The sequence below is a fragment of the Silurus meridionalis genome, chromosome 11 (genome assembly GCF_014805685.1).
Source record: "Silurus meridionalis isolate SWU-2019-XX chromosome 11, ASM1480568v1, whole genome shotgun sequence".
Lineage (NCBI taxonomy): Eukaryota > Metazoa > Chordata > Actinopteri > Siluriformes > Siluridae > Silurus > Silurus meridionalis.
The window spans coordinates 7367962-7384679 of record NC_060894.1 but is presented as its reverse complement, the minus strand read 5'-3'; the positions used below and the strand labels follow the sequence as shown (position 1 = coordinate 7384679).

Genomic DNA, 16718 nt, shown 5'->3' with positions numbered 1-16718 from the left:
GACATTGAACTCCAGTGTAACATGATTAGACAGTGACCATGGCAGAGACATGCACTATACTTAAGCGATGAAACCAAATTAGATGTAAATAACCGATGACCATTAATTCAGTTGCATTGTAATTAGTAACAGTGTTTATACTATTGAGCCAGTAAATAAGTACTGCATAAAATGTCAAGCCTGTCAGTCATTATGTAAATTAATAGGCCATTATGTAAATGGACTCGATATGTGTACGAACACATACACTCACACACACACACACACACACACACACACACACACACACACACACACACACACACACATTTATCTCTGACATGCTTGTACGCCAATGGTAGATGAATGGCCACTACTGCTATTATTAGATGAACAAAGACCTACATCCTGTACAGCAAAGATAAAAAACAGAGCCTGCCAACAGTGCCTGTCTGTCCGTCTATCTGTGTGTGTCTCTCTCTCTCTCTCTCTCTCTCACTCTCTCTCTCTCTCTCTACTGTAGGAGTGATGGATGTACAAATCTTTCTGGCTGTGAAGGTGCCATTTCTTCATAGTCATCTTTAATTAGCCTGAGTGCAGGTCAACAACACACAATAGCTCATGTCATTCATTTGTTTTACACTTATAAAATGTTATTGGGAGAAAGCGATTTCATAAAATGAAGGACACAGAGGGAGAAAAACACAAAAGCATGCTGAGCCTAGTGTTTTATCTAGAGCACTGAAAATAGGTTAATGGCAAAACAACAGTCTGAGGGCAATAATAATTATAAAGAAACAGGCAAGGTATTTTATCATGACTGAAAAAGCTAAAGTTATGGTCAATAATTTCTTTGAGAATTTGTGAAAAGTTCCATAAACAATACATAACTCTGTTACAGGACATAATGTACATTAATATGATATAAAAGATGAATTCTGAATTCTAGTTTAAGCAGCTAATTTATGTTATCATGCTAATTTAACAGCTAATTCATGTTATGGGTTGATAATATTACATGCTGTTATAGAAAGATATTTAAATACGGGATGGTTTAATGAAGCCTTAAAGTAACAGCATGTCAGGAAAGGTTATTATTCCTCTTACTGCCAGGCAAATTGCCAGCAGTGATTTTATTTTGTTACTGTGCATTTTGTGGAACCTCTGCAAAACAGGTGAGCTCCTATCATTACTTACATTATATCTGTTATAAACAGTCATTCTTTTGTATTGTTCTTTTTCATTTAAAAAATGCAGTTTAGTAATGGCAAAGTGCAATCTGGAGCTTTATCTCTGACTTTAAAAAGCACTGATACTGATGACTGCATCCTAAACCGGTAAATAATTCCTCCTTACAGAAAACGTCACTGTATCACCAATTCTGTTTCTTCTTTTGTTTTGTTTTGTTTTTTAATCTGTTTCTTTGGACCTTTTATCATACAATGTAAAAGAGCTGTTACTATAGAAACGATAAGGTATTAGACTGAGCCCATTAGCATAAACCTGTGATTTACAGAAAATCAATCAACACCTTCTGACCATTTTATAAAGCACTGTGCAGAAAATCAGAGAGTGTGGTTTAAATCCATGAGCCTTAAAGAAATAACTGTGAATTAATTATTAAGAAAATGTGATTTTTGTTTAAATACATATTCTCAGGACTAAAGTGTGTGAATGTGTGTGTTTGTGTGTGTGTGTGAGAGAGAGAGAGATGCTCAATATTGTGTGTGAGAGAGAGATGCTTAATACTGTCTCCAAGATAGTATTGCTTTTTTTTGGGTGGAGGCTCACCTTTGGATTATGTAAATCATCTTTTTGACAAGCCTGTCGGGGGGGCGGAGCTTTTACGTGTGGCAAAATTTGCATACTGAAAGCCGACTGGCTCAGACCGAGCGACTAGTGACGCAATTGAAACGCCTGGAGGCGCGAGGACTCCCTCATTCAGAGAGAATGAGAGAGAGGGATTGTGTGTTGCGTGTGAGTGTGTGTATAGAGAGAGAGTGTGTAGAGAGCGCTCACCGAAGTTAAAGCCGTCGGTAAAAGAAAAAAACTCAGGCATATTTATGGAGTGTTTAACGGGAACCCACAGGTGACACGCGCTCCGTCACGAGCCGCCAGAAGACGGCACGCGCATAAGGACAACAGGTAAAGGCGCAGCTTCATATCTGCTCTCTCTTATATACAGCAGTTGATGTAAAAAGAGGAAAATGCTATTTTGTCGTGCATAGGTGCTGGTAGAACTGTTTCAGATGGAGAATTTAAGCGTGTGTGTGTGTGTGTGTGTGTGTGTGTGTGTGTGTGTGTGTGTGTGTAGCTGAGTGTGTAGCTGTTGAACAAATCTTCCTTTCAAGCTGTTGCTTTCAACCTGAGTGTGATTAAAAGCACGACCATAGTTTTATTATTTTTCCAAATAATAATGTGCATCAACACGTGTGCGCGTGCTTGTGTGTGTGTGCGTGCGTGCGCGTGCGTGCGTGCGTGCGTGTGTGTGTGTGTGTGTGTGTGTACGCTCACGCGCGCGTGTGGTCGCTGTTCAGGACAGATGGTGCTGAACTCGGATGCACATCAACTTACTCGACTCGAGCAAACCACAAATGTGCTGTTTGCTTGGACTTTTGTTTGTTGGGTTTTTTAATGCAGGGAGGGTTGTCATGATTTATTTCACAAATCTGTTTAAAAAGTGCTTAATTCCCAATTACATGTGGTTAGTAAACTCATTAACTAATGCTTTACTGTTTTAACATTTGCTGTACAGTTTCCTAGATACTGCGACTTGCACAAACTGATGTAGTTTAATGCTTAAAAATAGATGTAATTTACTATAGTGCTATTTGATCAATATTTAGTAAGCTCTTCATCCTGGTCAGGGTCCTGGTAGATTCGGAGTCCATCCAGGGAACACTGGACATGAATATTCTGCATTTATCCTCAAAATTCCATATGAGGTTTTTAAGAGTTTGAAGGGACCTGTAAAAACCTGGTTGATACCAATACAAACACAGGGTAAAATTCTACATAGACCGTAACCCGAGCTGAGGAACGATCCTGAGACTCTGAAGCAGTCAGGTAGTAATGCAACCCCAGTACACTTTCATGCCAACTGTATTAGATTCCTAGAGTATTATGGTTCTGTCAATTTCCAGTCCCTGTGGCTTATTGTTTAGAAGCTGTGTGCTTTTAGAAAAACAGATCTTCAAAAGTTTTTTTTTATAGTTTGATGGCCTTAACATCCTAATTAATATCCTTTTTAAAATGGAAATTTGCTATTGTAGCATTGGGGGAAAAATCACAAATGCAAGTCCATGTCATTAAATTTCTGAATTTTGTTCCATCTTGTGGTTTTATGTTTTTGAGCTGATGGCTTGGGCTTGTGTTAGACAAACAAAAACAAATAAACATTTAAATGCTGTGCTTATCTTCTACATGTGCTGTTTTTCAAAACAGGTCTTCAATGTTTTTGGCTGAAGGTACACAAACATTTTGGCTCTGGTGTCACCTAAAGTAAGATTTCAGTTTGATGGGAGTACAGAGTGAAAATAAAGCAATCAGAGGTGGAGAGAGTTTCATAAATATCACTACACAGTGCTTAGAATGCATGCCTGAACCACACTTTGATGGAAAGCAGAGAATCTGACTTTAAGGTTGAATTCATCACAAGTTCTCACTCTGTTGTGGTGTAACAAATGATTTAATGAGTGAAATACACTCTGTAGCCCACTCTTGAGTCACTATTCTGCAAGCCATGATGTGTATTTGCTTATTGCTTCTGTTTCACTATGGTAACAGGGAACCATTTGTTGCTGGTGTAGTCAGGCTTTAGCAACACTTTGTCGCCTGGTGGCTCGGGAATCAGCTGGGAAACAAAAAGGATCACTCCCACTCGCTTTTGGAATAAAATGAGCATTTAATCAGATATACAAAACAGTATGAAAGCTTGTAAAGATGTTTCAAGGTTAGTCAGTCTAGTGCAGGTTGAGTGTTAACCGAGTGTATTATTAAATGGTGAAGACGATCAAGAAAAAGATGAAAAATAACTAAATTACTGCATTAAAGATCTATTCAATCGACATGTTTAAACATTCTAAGAATGCAAAAAAAGATAATAAACTGAGGCTTCAGAGCAAAGACATAAATGAAGATATAAATGTCTTTACACTCAAATATAATCCTTGTTGCCGAGATGATACTCTGAAGCACAACTTTTTATATTTGCATGTAGCACAGTATTTAAACTTTAGCATAAAATGGAATGATGTATTCTATTCGCCCATACGTATGTGAACACCTGACCAACAGGCCCGTATGTACTTTTTGAGTATTCCTTTGGATATTTATTCCCCATGTTTGCTGCTATAATAATCTACACTTTACTGGGAAGTCTTAAAACTAAAGTGTGTGGCTGCAGTGAATCAGTTACCAAAGCATTAATGAAATCAGTTGGTTGAATAGTTCAGTCAGTGTTCCAGTTCATTCCAGATGGTGTTCACCTTAACACACCATGTATTCATGGAGCTTGATTTATGCACAGGAGAATCGTCATACGGGAACAGGGTTCGTGCTGCTTTGTTTCAGTAAAAGGAAACTGTACACATTGTGTGTTACAGTACATTGGGTGTTATATTTTATTAGTGCATATACTAGGTACACTATCAACTGTTCAGGAGTAACATACACAATAAAGGTACATTTCTGGGAATAAACATATGTACAGTTAAGTAACTTTAATTTTGAGAGTGTAGGGTAGAACCTAATTTCTGCAGTAACTCTGAGCCAAAGGGGTGGCCTTGTAAAATTTCAAATTTGTGGAGATTCAAAAGGGATGAGAAACACAGGAGTAAGGAACTGTTTGGACAAACAGAAACAGTTTAATAGATGGAAATATTTTTTATTAGGTATTTAGAAAAAAAATCAATAATGAGGAAACTGTCTAATTATACAAAATGACCTACTATGACTAGCTCCTGAAGGTGTGTGTGTGTGTGTGTGTGTGTGTGTGTGTGTGTGTGTGTGTGTGTGTGTGTGTGTGTGTCTGTGTAGAAATAAGGCTTTGAAAGGCACTCTTTTCAGTTCAATCAAATTACTTTGATGTACAAAAATACCTGAAAGAAGTTCTGATAAAAAGATTTCACACACGATTTCAGATCCTTTTTTTCTTCCTTTGCTCCAGGTTCATCATGTGTTTTTAAAGACATTGTGTGTGCATTTTCTGAAAACTGGAGCCCCTCAACTGGAGACTTTTACCAGACACCAGAAAAAAAAACATAAAGTGTTTGATGATGAAGAGAAGAAGATCCTGAAAACTGAATCATCTGCTTATTTATTTTAAACAGTGGTGATCACTGAGAGGAAATCATGGCTAAAACCTTCTACAGACTACAACGCTTTTTAAGACAGGCCCAGTTACTGTTTCTTTTCCTGGGTGTGGTTTACATCATGGCAGGAAGTGTGCTGCTTCTCCAACGTTCCAATGTGGCCTTGTTTCAAAAAGGAACCTATTCGCCTTTGTCATTTTCTCCTATACCTAGATCGCTGGAGGCACCTAGTGTTAGCTGGCACCATAGGAAACCGGGATCTGTAGTTCAGAAAGTGGAAGATAATCCAGATCTGTCAGGAAGTAGAGCGGAGAAAGAACGCTTTGTAAATCGGAACCTGAAAATTAGACAGCTGAGACGACATTGGATTCAGGGTCGGAGACCAGACCAAAAGAATTTGGAACACATTCCACCAAACAAGGACACCAGACATAAAGGTATGATAATGCCTGAGTCAAGTCAAGTCAAGAAGCTTTTTATTGTCATTTCAACCATACATAGCTGATGCAGTACACAGTGAAACAAAACAACGTTCCTCCAGAACCCTGGTGCTACATTTAACAACATAAAGCTGCATAACAGAAACCACAGAGCTAAGGACTAGTAAGTGTCTCCGCCACATAAAGTGCATCGTGTGCAAACAGTGCAAAACAGAAAGTGCAAAACAACACAAGACAGTGTAAGACAACACAAGACAGTGTAAGACAACACAAGACAGTGTAAGACAACACAAGACAGTGTAGGACAAACACACAAAACACAAAATAGTGCCGCCAGTAAACCTACTGTATATTGCACAGTGCGGTGTGTAAAAGAGAATTGAGTACAGGAGTGTACATGTAATTAAGCAAAATGTAAACAAAATGGTTGCAATAGCAGCAGTCAAAAAGATGTGCAAAAACCGCATGTAAACAGTTTGTAGTAATGAAGTGATATAATATTGGTGGTTCTGAAGAAATGTGTGAAGTGAGTATGAGTGTGTGTTGAGTTGAACACACACTCCAGCACACACTCCAGTGCTAACGATATGTGTGTGTAAAATGTCTCATACCGTAGAAAAGAAAGTACACTCATAATCACACACTCCAGTGCTAACTATATTTTTCACTCTCCAGTTTGTAATATTTTAATGATTTATAATCACACTTTTGGTTTCAGCCAAATGTGAATGAGCATGGGTTCACTTTTGAGCCTGATTCCTCTCAAGGTTTCTTCCTCATACCATCAAAGGGAGTTTTTCCTTGCCACAGTCATCCGAGGCCTCCTCACCATTGATAAATACACATAAATATATGTGAATTTTGTTCTATAATTCATACATTCTGTAAAGCTGCTTTGAGACAATGTCCACTGTGAAAAACATTAAAGAAATAAACTTTAATTGAATAGCAACTTTAATTGAATTTTAATTTAATGTCAAGCTGAATTCACATTATCCTCGTACGTTCTTAAGGAACCTACGTCGGGTGTTTCATAAATGACGACAAACAACATGCTCTTGGAGGAACGGTGCTTTATGACTTCAGGAAAATGACCAGCTCGTTGTGCCAAGACACCTGCTTTGAGAGGTAAGAACAGGAAATTATTGTATCATCATAAGCAATTTATAATTCATTTATAAGCGCAGGATATAAGGATGTCATGATACATAATGATCTGTGAAAAAGCATAAAGCAACAAATATTTCATAGGTTTACTAAATATTATGGTTTATATTAATATTACCCATAAGGGGCTATTAAAGGCAACTCCTAAAGCTCACACATCATAAAACAATTCTTTGGTCATATATATTGGAATTGACATTCTTTAAAATTCAACATACAATGCTGGGCATCGTGACCAACAACAATCTTTTAAATATTTTACTAAAATCTCAGAATGTCAGTCATTTAATATAAAGACAGTAAAGTTCACAGGACTTCAAATGATATCAAAGAAACATAAAAGATAAAAATGCTAAGAGACCTTTAAAAAAGATCCTTTATTTGCACAAGCCAAGAACAAGCTGATTGATGCTATACAAAGAACGTAGTCATTAGAGAATCTTTACCAAGTGCTCTGACAGAAAGAACTCTCATTACAGCACAGGCCTTTATTAATTTCATCTCTTACAATGATTTGGTGATTTGTTCTAAAATATGAATTATTTATAGCGCAATTATATAGAGAGCTTTATGGAGAATCATCACTAGAAGCCATCCCCAACCTTTATTGTATAATTTGTGTAGTGGAAAAGATTCAGGCTTCTTAAGAGTGAAGAAGAAAGCAGGCAGTGTTGGTCAGTAGGCACAGGTGGCAGACACTCATGTTGGAGCAGTACCAGCATTTATGCGGATCTTTTATTTCACAGATAAAACATTCGGCACATTCTAAAGGCTTTGACTACCCGAAGAACACTAAAAACATTGTGAGCACTCGTAGGGAAAATTACCACAAAAGGTTAATATTCATCTCAGAAATAGAACGTATTAGTCTTAGGTATTCTTACACCGCCTAATTACATGGTCAGCATTATTGCTCCCACTCAGAGCTATAAAAATTAAAGAACTGTCATCCAGAACCATGCTACCTGCCTAATACATAATTAATAGCAGAAAAACATAAAGGTTTTTTTCTCTCGCTGAGCAGGGGAAAAACCTTCCCCAATAGAGCAATGGTTCTCTTGTACTGCCTTTAAGTAAATGAAATAACCATGATGGAAATCATCATCAATTTATATTATACTTGTGGTTAGTTGAGTTGTTGGTCTAATTGACTGGCCACTTATAAACAAACTGGTTTGAAAACGACAGTAATAAATCATTTTAATTACCATTTTATTTAATAGAGCAAGGTGATGCAATACATACCCAGTGTTTTTAACACAATTTGTTTAAATGGAAGAAAAAAAAACTCAAATTGTTCGAAACCCTTCCAAAATGGTGATGGTATTTTGTTAGAAAGCAACAATAACACGAGGCAAAGTGTAAGAAAGACTAATGGCCTTCCCTGAGATGTGGCAGTGTGCAGCCCATTTAATAACAAAGCTGTGCAAAAGGAAAGCTCTCATCAGAAGACCTTTCAAACTCAGGTTGCTGGAGATGTTGCTTCAAAATCAATATCTTCTCTTCTGCCCGACTGTTATAACTAAATAATAGGATTATAATCGGAAAAATTTGGTGCAAAGTATTCAGGAGAAAGGCATATTACCAACCCATTGACTGATTTTTTTTTTTATCTTGATTAAAAATGATTGAGGGGGCAACATCTAAACCAAGCCTGATGCTGTCAGTTTGGTTAGTCTGTTGACCCTATCAACAGAATCATACCTCACAATAAACAGGCTTTCTTTAGTTTACAATCATTATATGTGGTTGCACATTTCAGTTCACCAAATGTATAACAGGAAAGCATCTTCAACTTCATGTAATTATTTCTTTAGTCAATTATGTGGAAATAGTGTCATGGAAAAAAATCTTACTACAGTTCACGATGTTCACTTCAAACAACGGAATGAGGATAAATGTGATCTCTGTGACTTTGTCTATGGCATAGTTATTGATGCCATACAGTCTAGAGCAGGGGTCACCAACCTTTTTGAAACTGAGAGCTACTTCTTGGGTACCGATTAATGTGAAGTGCTACCAGTTTGATACACACTTCTGAAATAACAAATTTGCTAAATTTACGTTTAATTATATGTTATTATTAATAATTAATGATATTCAACTATACCTGTTCATCTATATTTTAATATTTTTATTTTCAAATTCACTTCAATGCAAGTGTGATTTAAAAAAGAATAGCAACATAAAAAAATGGATGCAGCTCACTGGTAAGTGGCGCTATGGTGAGCTATTTTTAGAAAAGGCCCGCGGGCGACTCATGTGGTCCTTGCGGGCACCATGTTGGTGACCCCTGGTCTAGAGTTTACTCAAAATGGTGCAAAAAACAAATAAACATCCATTGAGAGGATTTTCTGCAACAATAATCCCAATGCTGGCATGAAAGTTATCAGAACTCAACTATCTCACTGCTTTAAGGTGGACTACTATGCACAAGATCACATAATGTAAGACAAGGACTCTAGTATTACAGTAAGCGCAAACTCACCAAAACAAGGAGTTGAGGACAGTTGAGGGAAAAAATAGACAAAACGTTTTGGTGAGCCTGCACCCACTGTAGCTTTACTGCAGCCTCAATGCATTTTCTTTCTTGCAGTGGCTACCGGTTTGCTGGGCTGGAATATGGAACAGAGTGTCACTGTGGGAACCGGATCAGTGCTGCTCGGGCTCGAAGTGAGGACTGCAACCTGAACTGCAGGTCTGAAAGGGACTCATTGTGTGGAGGTGTGGCCAGGCTTTCAATCTATAAAGTGGATGAGGGGATTCCTGGCCACAGGGGATGTGAGTATTGAAAGTGCTTTTATACAGTAAACTGAAAACTTAAAAAATGTTTACATGCAATCTTATAATTATTTATCAGGAAAACAGGACATCAAGGCATTATAAAAATAACAAAATGCATCTATATATTAAAAGTTCATAAATTGAAAACCTAAAAACATTAAAAATTCTATATATAAAATGAGTATATATTCAAGATAATGTTATTTTTTGTTAGAGAAAACAGGTTCTTTTTTTTCAGCTGGTCAAGTAAAAAAAAATCATTTATTTTATACAATTATTTGTGCACTCTAATAAGGAATACCAATGAACCTGGAGTTGACTGAAATATATTTAACATGCTCATAAACATATGACTTATATACTATTATTAAATTGATTGTCTCTCATAAACACACACACACACACACACACACACACACACACACACACACACACACACACACACACACACTTGGGGTTTTCTCATCCAGTGTAGCAGTAAGATGCCTCTGGAATTTTAAACATGTCTGCTGGTACATTCATATTTTCCTAGTCAACTGAACATCTGAATGTATGTGTATATGTGGAATAGTGCAAATCTATTTTCTCTCTGTCGCTGTATCTCAAACATTTACAGACTTCTCTCTATGCAACCTTGTTTCCATTTAACACATTAAACACACATTAGTTGAGTATATATATAAAAAAAATATATAAATATATATAAATATATATAAAATATAGACTAAACACTACTAATACTATTCTATTAATATAGAATAAGTACAGATATGCCATTACTTGCAAATGCCTTTTGGACAAAATATGTAATTTCTGCCAAACATTTAGTGTGCTGTTTTAGATTTACTGTAGGGCATTGTGTTTCAGATAGTTTTAACTTCATCTGTAGCACAATTGAATAAATAATGAATGTTAAATGGGCAAATAAACAATTAGTATAACTTGCCAAACTGATCTAGCAATCTAGGCTACTTTAAGGTATTTCAAATATTTTAAAAAACGCAATAATATTTCTGGAAATATTACTTCAATCTTACTTCAAATGGTCCAAAGAGACATATTTTAAACACATTGCATTCAGGTACCCATTAGTGAACAGATGATATGATATGAATGGACATTCTGTGTCACCCAGATGAGGATGGGTTCCCTTTTTAGTTTGGTTCCTCTTAATGTTTCTTCCTCATACGATCTCACAGAGTTTGTCCTTGCGACTGTCATCACTGGCATGTTATAGAGACTGAACTTATCATTTCTTTCCTTCTGTAAAGCTTGGATCAATGTATAATGTTAAAAGTTCTATACACATCCAATTGAATTAAATTGAACTGAATGTCCTGTTAATGGGCGCATCATCAAAGAAAAGTTATGGAATTAAAGTATGTGCATACAGGTTTATATTAATATAATATCTTCTAAAAGTTAAATTCTTGTAGTCTGTGGAACCAGACACAACCAAATGTCGAAACACTATGAATAATATGTCTTAACACTATATATCAAATGTTTTCTCTTTACTTTTCATAGAACATAAATAACGGTGTAAATATACAGTGTACGTGAAAATGTTGTGCTAATAATTCTGTGTTTTAATGTTCTCTCTTTCTCTCAGACAGAAATGTCCACTATCATGGCTGCTTCCACACCCCAAAGAACATGAGTGCTGACTTTGTGCTCCATGCTGGCCATCAGAACATCACCTCACAGCTGTGTGTGGAGACGTGCACTGATCAGGTTGGCTCCCCCGTCCCTGAACTAGCATGCTGCAGCCTTGTAGTTCGCCTCCTTTGTACTTACTTCAAAAGAGGCCATCATCAATCAATAAGCCTTTGTGATTCGAGAGCCTCTTTTCGAGAGTCTTACGCAGAAATGAAGCTCTGAGATCTCGAGCCACTCACACAATAGCTTGTTTCTTTTTTTTTTCCAGAGAAGGCATAATGGAGCTTTAATGAGGAACAGATGAATAGAGAGTCATTAGTTTTGTATTTTGCTGCTACAGTCTAGATCATTGACATTATGATTGTAGGATGCAACCTTCTGACCCATTCAGGAGCTGCCTCTGGCTGTTAGAAGAGGACGAGACTGTCTCTGTGGCCACACCTCCACTTTCCTCCTAATGCAACAGAATGTAGACGAGCAGCTGTGTGAGGGGAAAAAAGCTCCACACTACACCTCTGTGGCCGATTACTTACAGGTGTACAGCACACCTGTGCTAGGTAACACACACACACACACACACACACAAGCACACAGAACCTGTGTTTACTAAGATTATATTAGATTATCATTTTTTTTAAAACTTGATCATTTTGAAATACTAAACTATACTTTTGTTAAACATTAATAAAACCTAAATTATATTATTTTCTATCCAGATGTAATTCATGCATGCTCCTAGTGTGTGACATTCAGGTTACTTAATCACAGTTGCTATTTGTTTATGAATATGCAATGCTTTATCATAAAATAATCTAACTACATCCTAATCCCTAGAACACCTATCAGGCATAACATTATGACATTAGAACATTATGACCGATGAAGTGAATAACACTGATTATCTCTTCATCATGGCACCTGTTAGTGGGTGGGAAATTATTAGGCAGCAAGGGAACATTTTGTCCTCAAAGTTGATGTGTCAAAAGCAGGAAAAAATGGGCAAGCGTAAAGATTTGAGCGAGTCCGAAAAAATAAAAAGTTTGACGGCCAGAGTGTGGGTCAGAGCATCTCCAGAACTGCAGCTCTTGTGGGATGTTCCCGGTCTGCAGTAGTCAGTATCTATCAAAGGTTTTGCCTGGTCAGTGTATATCACAGCATAAACTAAATCCTACCTGAAATCCCTTTTTATCACGATTTAGTTACATATTCACACAATATTAATAATATGGCATCACAAAACATACTACTCATAAATACACACACACACACACACACAACACACACACATAAACATCCAGTACAAGCTCATTATGCCTGTGTCGTCAGAGTCTCGATGTAGGGCGAGGATGTTTCTGCCAGAGAGCTCGCCCTCCCTCACTGCATTGTCTAGTTTTCCTGGAGCGGGTAACACTTGGCTGCGGCACCTCATCGAGCTTGCTACGGGTTACTACACAGGCAGCTATTACTTTGATGGCTCTTTGTACAACAAAGGTGAGACCCAATTATTTAATGTCATGTGATTAAATGAATATTTTAAGTCTTTTTTTCTTAATAATAAAATTCTTTTAATACAAAAAACACAATCTGCCCACATAATATTAATTATCCTAATTTGTTTTACTTGTAAATTCAGAATAAATTCTTGTCCCATTAATGATCTTTTTCTTATTTTGTTAGGCTTTAAGGGAGAGAAGGATTACTGGCAAAGCGGGAGAACCATCTGTGTAAAGATACACGAGAGTGGGCAGAGGGAGATCAAGAAGTTCGACTCAGCCATCCTGTTAATTCGGAACCCGTACCACTGCCTCGTGGCAGAGTTTAACCGCAAGAATGCAGGGCACCTGGGTTACGCAACAGACACACACTGGAAGAGTAACGGTAATCATGGACTAAGACATGTTTGAGCACTGGCATTGCAACAGTCAATTATGCTAATAGCTGGTATGGGCTATGGGTCATAGACTTTAAACATGATCAGAAGATATGCGTAGGGAATGCTGAAAATTAACAACAAAAATATCTGAAATCTACAAAGCTCTGAGAAGGCCATGAGAGTACTCTCATCAATGTGATGAGTTGGATGAAGTAAAATAATTTGTTGAAAATCCCTGGAACAAAATGAGAAAGAAAACGTGGACCATTTGAAGGATAAGATAACTGTGTTTAGCTATTTACTAAACATTGTCATTTTTTTGTATTAATTCAGAAAATCAACTCGCAAAATATGAGCATGGTAAAATATTCCACACATACATTATGATTTCATGACATTAATTCCATATCTCAGAGTTTCTTTAAGTTGTGCAGAGTTTGTGGATCAAGTATGTTATAAGTTGACAGTGGAAGTTCATCAAATTAAAAGATTACATAGAATTAATGACACAAAACTGTTTAATGTATCACTTCCAACCATTTATTAAACTGCTAACCTGTGAAAATAGAGACAATCTTGGAGATGCCAACCTCAGACAAAATTAATATGGAAATGGGACATTTCAGAAAACATGTATGTCCTCCACATTTGCATTGCAAAACTGATGTGAATCAGGAAACAGTTGCACACTGAGATTTTATGATGCATTAACTTTTGAACATCAAAACTAAGTCTGATTTTTGTTCTCAGAGTGGCCCGAGTTTGTAGAGACCTACTCCTCATGGTGGGTGTCTCATGCCCTGGCCTGGCTACAGTACTCCAGACGTCTTCTAGTAGTGCACTACGAGCAGCTCCTCACAGACCTCGTCCACCAGCTCAGACTCATGACGGCTTTCCTTAACGTCACCGTTCCTGAAGAACGGCTGCTGTGTGCCGAGAGAAACCGAGACGGCCACTTCAAACGCACAGGATCTCGACGCCTCACCTTCGACCCCTTCACAAAAGACATGAGGACTCATATAAATGGCTATATGCGGGAGGTGGACCGTGCTCTCAGGGACAGAAATCTGAGTGGCCTTCCACAAGAATTCATGCCCAGATAATGAACACTAATAAGTGATAACTAGTACATGAGGGCAATGGATTTCCCTCTACAGGACAGAAATAAGGGGATACATTAAAAAAAGTGCCTGGGAACTCAGCGTTCCAACACATCATGTGGCCTTCTGGTGGTTTATGCTCTTTTTTTTTTATGATCATCTACTTGAAAAAAACAGCAACTCAGTTTGTGGTTTGAACACATTAAATCCCACTGTTGAACTTAAAGTCCTTTGATTTAGCTCAATTACATTTTTTTTATAGTGCTTTTATTTATAGACATTGTCACAAAGAAGCTTTACAGCTTTGTATCCAGGCAAAGAAAAATGTCCTCAAAGGACTTGAGGAATAGACCAGGTTCAATAGAAACCTGTCCTTCTGGGTGATACCTGATATTAAGATTATAAATCTGATGTTTAGTATGTACAAATTTAGTATGTATAAATTATAAATAAAAGTCTTGGGATGAGCATAAGATAGTCTTCATGATTACAGCTACAGTTCTTGGGTACAAATCTTCAGTATCTTAAAATTTAATAGACACAATTTTATAGCAGTAACTTGGGTCACGATTTAGACAGTTTTCCTCTCATCCCAAATGTATCCAAGATGTTGTTTACAGAAATGTCAATTCTATTATAAGTGCATTGTCATGTCTGACTCATTTTCTGCTCACTTCAGTTTAAAGATGGTAGAAAATATATTTCCATATTTTTAAAGATAAATAAATTTAACTATTACAAAAACTTCACAATAACTAAAATATACTTTAAGATCACTTTTACATTACAAAAAAAAAAAAAAAAAACATTATATATATATATATATATATATATATATAGATATAGATATAGATATAGATATAGATATAGATATATCCTCACAGAATCCCCACTCTGTGAGGATTGAGTCAGGTTAATGTGACAAAAAATTAACTCATACATAATACTTGAATACATGTCCACAATACAGATGAATCTTATAAATGTGTATGTGCCTCAAACTGCTTTTTTACTGTTACATAGTACATATATTCAGTAACTAAATATAATAATTATTTAACACTGAGAAGGATAACCAACTTATACCATTTCACAGTAAACATTCAATTTGTAAGAATTTCATAATGTGATTGTTAAATTACTAAGTAATACTAGGAATATTTTATAGATTTAGACAAAAAGCTTGATAGTACATATAAAAGTAATTAGCTATTAGCTAAACTAATATTGTTTCTGTTCAAGAATAAGTCAAGTATACTTCTTTAGAAGTTGTGTTTATTTGACATTTGCTTCTTAAATCTGATGTAATATCAAATCAGCATGGTCTGAAGCAAGTTTTTGTGCTCAGTGATAACCTATGGCTGTATTCTGTCTCAGTTTGAGTGGCAGGCATTGTCTTCACAGACAGACTCGGTTTGGGTTAAGAACAGCATTTTGCAAATCCTGTCCTCCAAACTGCCACTTTAACCTCAATAAGCAGGGACTGATGCAGTCGGTTTCCTCTTACATCGCTGTCAGTGTGCTCATGCATATTCTATTCTATTATATTTCCACTTCAAGTATCAGGTGTTCTGAAGACATGAGCAAGTTGAACAAGTAAACATCAATTTATGATGGATTAGAACACTTCAACACAGTATGCTTGTCATCTTCTTCAGTGCAATGGCCAACAACATTACCAATACAGTCAAAGCTATTGCCTTAGAAATATATCTAGAAGTAAAAAAGTTTTAAATATGACATCTTTCACAGAGCCTGTAACATAGACCAAATGGACAAAAGTTTGTGGACACCTAACCATAAAATTCATATTTTTATTGATTATCATATTTCACATTTAATCGTAATTTACTGTTATAAAAAGCTCCACTCTTCTGGGAAGACATTTCACTAGATTTTGGAGTGTGCTTGTGGAGATTTGTGCTCATTCAGCCACAATGGTGTTCGTAAAATCAGCTACTGATTTAAGGTGTTCAGAGCTCTATAGCAGGCCACTCAAGATCTTCTTCTTTCGGCTTCTCCCATTAGGGGTCGCCACAGCGACTCATCTGTCTCCATACCCCCTTGTCCTCTACATCTCTTTCAAACCAACTACCAGCATGTCACCACATTCATCAACCTCCTACTTGGCCTTCCTCTTTTCATCCTTTGTGGTGGCTCCATCCTCAGCATTCTCAAGATATTCCTCTTAAAACCATGCAATCCAGATCTTCATGGAGTTTGCTTTGAGCACAGGGACATTGCGATGCTGGAACAGGTTTGGGTCTCCTACAACTCCTACTACATCCAAAGACTATACAATGTGTGCCTCCAACTTTATACTAATGGTTTGGGAAAGAAACACATATGTCTGAAAAAGCTGAGTGTCCAAACACCTTTGTTCGTATAATGTACACCTAGTTAA

At 36.8% G+C, this 16718-nt stretch overlaps 1 protein-coding gene across 1 annotated transcript; it reads left to right on the top strand.

Moving 5' to 3' along the window:
* The first annotated feature begins 1944 nt into the window (after positions 1-1944).
* wscd1b (WSC domain containing 1b) lies at positions 1945-14959 on the top strand. Its single transcript, XM_046860555.1, has 9 exons — positions 1945-2124; positions 5147-5728; positions 6745-6859; positions 9495-9679; positions 11295-11416; positions 11733-11898; positions 12668-12832; positions 13019-13219; positions 13965-14959. The coding sequence occupies exons 2-9, from the start codon at positions 5332-5334 to the stop codon at positions 14315-14317; spliced, it is 1704 nt and encodes a 567-aa protein (XP_046716511.1). The 5' UTR covers positions 1945-2124; positions 5147-5331; the 3' UTR covers positions 14318-14959.
* Positions 14960-16718: the final 1759 nt, after the last annotated feature.

Coding starts and splice junctions, on each gene's coding strand:
- wscd1b (XM_046860555.1), top strand. CDS start 5,332: ATGGCTAAAACCTTCTACAGACTACAACGCTTTTTAAGACAGGCCCAG. Junction 6,860..9,494: donor CAAGACACCTGCTTTGAGAG/GTAAGAACAGGA, acceptor TCTTTCTTGCAG/TGGCTACCGGTTTGCTGGGC. Junction 13,220..13,964: donor CACACACTGGAAGAGTAACG/GTAATCATGGAC, acceptor TTTTGTTCTCAG/AGTGGCCCGAGTTTGTAGAG.